General features: G+C 38.4%; 1 protein-coding gene across 3 annotated transcripts in view; it reads right to left on the reverse strand.

Moving 5' to 3' along the window:
• NFIA (nuclear factor I A) overlaps positions 1 to 4,716 on the reverse strand; it is a 387,507-nt gene continuing 382,791 nt past the window's right edge. Inside the window, exon 11 of one of the 3 annotated variants that reach the window (XM_017541600.2) lies at positions 1 to 2,881. In XM_017541600.2, the coding sequence (XP_017397089.1) occupies positions 2,864 to 2,881 (18 nt within the window). In that variant the 3' untranslated portion in view covers positions 1 to 2,863. The remainder of the gene's footprint in view (positions 2,882 to 4,716) is intronic. The other 2 variants (XM_017541602.1, XM_017541598.2) reach the window with 2 other exon arrangements.

Genomic DNA, 4,716 nt, shown 5'->3' on the forward strand with positions numbered 1-4,716 from the left:
TAGTGCACATATGTCATAATAAAGTAATGCCCAGCTAAGTGCTATAGGGGAAGGCAAAGTATGCTGGCTGGCTATAGGAAGTGACACCATACACTGACAATCACACCATACAACAGCGCCAAACGACTATTCAACCACTTATCAGACACATATGAAAATCCAAAATGTTTTATTTTATTTTTTTTTCCTTAAATAGAGATAACCAGTAAACAATTTTCAGAACTTGGAAGTTTAAAAACGTGCATATAAAAATGGGCATTATATACTTTTTATTGAATGTGGATTGACTGCAGTCTGCTAAGAAAAATGGGGTGTGGGAGCTGAAGAAAAAGGAAGTTGTCTTTTTTTTTTTTTTAAGGCTTGCTTGTGAAAGGAACAGTTGTAAAAACAAAATTGCTTGAAGCAGGGTCAGCTTAGTGCTTCACAGTTTGACTGCTTCTCTAAGAGGAGCCCTTCCTGCGCACGTGCATTCAAAAATCACAAAAAAGTACAAAGACAAACACCTAAAACACACTGCGTCAAGTGCAGCACCGACTTTGGTCAAATAAAAAAAAAAAAAAGAAAAGAAAAACTAATAATTGCTAAGCTTTTCTACATGATATAAGCAGGTATTGCATATTTTCATATATCTGGGGGAAAATAAAGGAAGACTCCAAATAAATTGTAAAATGCAGCAACATCCAAAATACTGATATTCTAAGCATCTACAGATCTCAGAATAGCACTGCCACCGACCGTACAGGACAATAAAGACTACTCCTATCTGCGGAACAACTAGCTTCCTATTTAGTTCTAGATGTTGAAACTGACGATGGCTGACATAAAAGTCACATTTACAAAAAGTGTCTCCAAATGCTTGACTAGGGAAAAACCCCTTTCAATAGAGGAGCATGTGCAACAATTCCACAAATAATCGCTATCCAGGGCAAGGCACATTGATATGGAATTTTTGTTTTCGTGCAAATTAAGGAAAAAAAACAAAACAAAACAACATTGTTTCGGGGGGGAAAGATGAGGAGCAAAGTGTCTTCCCAAGAATTTCAGTTACTTGATTGTATAGGACAGTAGTAGAACCCTTCTGAAGGGCTGAAAAACATAGTTTAAAGGCAAGTGCCTAGAGTAGGGATTACAATATTGTGTCTTAATGCACTCTACTTTATCCTACATTAACTATATAAAAATTAGTTACTAACACTAGAACATGCAGAGACTTTCTCTGATCAGCAGGACTTGCCAACCAGAACGTATATATATGTATAGTATAGGAAACCTTCTTGAAGTCGCATGGGAAGCAAAGGGGTGCTTCGCTGTCTGGTAGAAAAATCACTTGCACTTTTTTTTGTTTTTGTTTCTGTGGTTTTTTTGTTTTTTTTGTTTTTGTTTTTTTTTTTTTCATAAGATACAGGACATTTGGGGGTGCAAACTTTTTTTTTTCCCTAACAAGTACCCTTGATCTGAATGGGCACCAGCATTTGTGTCAGTATTGGTTTCATCATTATTATTATTACTACTATTATTATTTCCCGTAGCCCAGTTCAGGGACGCAAAGGTCTTTAAAACTTCTGGACAATCTCTGGTACAATGAGGTGTCTGGTAACTGATAAATCCTATGATGCCAGATACGTGTAAAAATTTTTAGAATTGGCATAATCCATTATAGTGACTTCTAGCTTATAAAATTAACAGATACCATGATTTCATTTTAGTCATGTGCTTTGATAACAGAAAATAATTAGCATTTAATGTAGTTAACATATTGTGGTAAAAGCACCATTAGATTTGTTTTTTTGTTTTTTTTTTTTTTTTTTTTCCTTCAGTTTTTTTTAAAGGGATACAAGTTTAACAATAAAAAACATAAAAAGCAAAAATAGCTCCCCTTTTTCTTGCAAGGCTGTTTTTTACCCCAATAATTTAGAGTCCTGGGGTGAAAGGACTTGAAAAACAAAAATAGAATTTTCAACAATCTCTATCTTACAAAGATATTTAGCTATCCAATGAAATTGCACTTTACTCAATTCAAAATTCGATTGTTTTGATTGATTCCTGTCAGTTTCTGTCAAAACAGACCATCTTCCCCATTTCCACGTGAATTTTTGTGTCATTGTTGAAATTGTTGAAAAAATGTTGTTGTTTTTTTTTTAAATGTAAGTGCAGCATTTCAAAACTTTTAAAAAACTGAACAGTAGTAGTAGTAGTTTGCCATTTTCGGAATTGTTCTGCAATGTAAGTGGATTCATTGTCCTTGCGGGCCATGTTATATACTTAACTGCTGACTGCTGAACCAAAACAAACTAAAAGAACAAATAAAAAAGGAAAAGAACTGCATTTTCTTTTTCCAATATGTTACAGAAAAACATTGCCCTTTGACTGTCCCGTAAGTTATATATTGCAGATCTCAGCTACTACAAAAGATTTAGTTCTCCATGTGCCTCCTCGATGCTCAAGGAGGGTCACACCTGTGTGGGTAAATTCATGAAATACTGTGAAACAGCCAGGCTCCGTAAGGAAAGTGTGTTACAACAGGAAGTCAGTGAGCAAGGGTAGTCCTCTGCTAGCCACGTCACCTAATGCTCACGCTACCATGGAAACACTTCAAATGTTACAAAGCCCAACCATTTCCAGCACCATATGAGAAATTACAACAGTCCCTAAAGTATTTAAAAAAAAAAATCCCAAAAGGTTATGGCCTTTGCTGTTTGACCATAATGCTTGCTGTTTCCATGTACAAGTTGATTTGAATCGGTTTTTCTCCCCTTCCACTGACAGTGAGGATGGAACTGCGCTGGGTTGAGGTTGCGTCCGTGTTACAGAGTTGAGAAGGGGTCAGGTGGTCTGTCTGGTGGATGGTGGGACGCTGCAACTTTTATCCCAGGTACCAGGACTGGAAGACAGAAGGAGAAGTGCAGTTAGAAGCACAATTTGTAAAACAGCGTGTTTTAGAAGTTGCCTTTTCAACCATGAAATCAGGATGTACGTTAGGGATGTGGGAGGAGTTCGCTGGGAAGAGTAAAAGGAATGGCAGACAAGAGTAAATCCTGTGACACTGAAACTGATCTTACTCCTCTGAAATTATACTTCATTGTCTTCGTTCAGGTTTTCCAACGTTCAAGTGTGTCTTACAAAATGAGGTATTTCTGTTCACTTGACATACAAATAAGGGTTTTGTTATCTGATGGAGGCAGTCATAAGAGGGCAGGAAACTTGACCATCTTGTTTATCATTCAATCCTCAGTGCCTAGCCCAGTGCCTGGAATACAGAATGTTCTTAATGAAGAAGGGCTGAATGAATGGAGAATGGGTAAAGGGAGAGGTTTCATGTGGCAATGAATGGCTACTCTGATGATTTTCAACATCTCCTTTCAAATGAGGTGCAGGCACTGAAGACATGATTGTGACACTCTCCTAACAGGCACAGATGGTCAATACCGATACAAGAATGACTGGAGGTAAAGTGGAAGAAGAGCTGTAGCAGTCTTCCTGGGTGATTCTCAGCAAGTCACAGCATTTTTCTTTCCTTATCTATGCAAGATTTTATGAGGGAAGATGCTCCTTTCAGCCTAATGTTTCTAAAATCATATTTTCCAAAATGAAACATAGTAACTAAGTAGGATCAAGATTTTACTCTCTTAAGTACCCGGCTGTCCAAAGGAAAAATGAGGCCACGGCATACCTCTCTCATTCATGCTTGCATTCATGCAGCATTTATTTAGAGCCTTCTACACAGCCTGCTGGGCCCAGTGACTGGTTATCTTTTCCTTTTGTGAATGCTTAGGTGATTAGCTTTGAGCAACTGTCTGGTCATCTATCACTTTATCTTGCTGGCATTTCTTTTTCTGTTAGCTAGACAGAGTGAACAATTATGGACTAACATCAGAGTTAGTTTCTCCAGTGAAATAAAAAAGTATGCGGCTATTGACGACTTTTCTCTAGAGATACCCTGACAAATTCACTACATTTATCATTATTTACAGGAAAATTACCAAAGCTTCGTAAAAGCCCATGCTTCTGAATTCTCTAAGCTGACAGTATCAGAAAGGGTTCTAATTGGGTTGCTTTAGGCAGGTGAAGGACCATCCCTGTGGAAGAGATTCAATTAGGTAAAGTAAGGACTCATTTGGTCCCCAGGGATGAATGGCTAAATGATAGCTACATGGAGTTTGGTATAAGATTTCCTAGTCACACAAGCCACCTTTGATTTCCAGAAGAGTTTAAAAAAACTTAAGCCCAAACCGAAAAACTACTCATCCTGTAGACTTTTAGATGTTATTCTTTGACCACATGCTTTGAGAAACACAATAAAGCCTCTTGTGTCCTGAAAGGAAATCAGCCTGGCAAATACACACGGCCTAAATCTAACTGGACTAAAGAAAGAAGAGGGGGAGAGAAAGGAGGGAGAAGGCGAGCCCCAAACTGTGTTTCTAGTAGGCCTTTACCTAACAGCTGACTCTGATCCACGCTAGAGGCGCTTCCTCTCTTCAACAAAACAGGCTCAAACTTTGGGTGCAGGGGATAATGCGTACTATTTCTGTTTTCACACTTTCTAAGGCGGTTGTGAAATTCCAGACTTCTTCAATCTGACATTAAGGTAGTTCTTGAAGCAAAGGCCTGGGACCCAGTGAGTCAGCAGGGGGAGCAGTTTTCCACACCACAGTTTCTGGACGAGACCTCGGGGCACTACAAAAATCTGCAGCGCCTCTGCACTTCTCTTAAAAAGCA

The sequence above is a fragment of the Cebus imitator genome, unplaced genomic scaffold (genome assembly GCF_001604975.1).
Source record: "Cebus imitator isolate Cc_AM_T3 unplaced genomic scaffold, Cebus_imitator-1.0 Scaffold135, whole genome shotgun sequence".
Taxonomy (NCBI): domain Eukaryota; kingdom Metazoa; phylum Chordata; class Mammalia; order Primates; family Cebidae; genus Cebus; species Cebus imitator.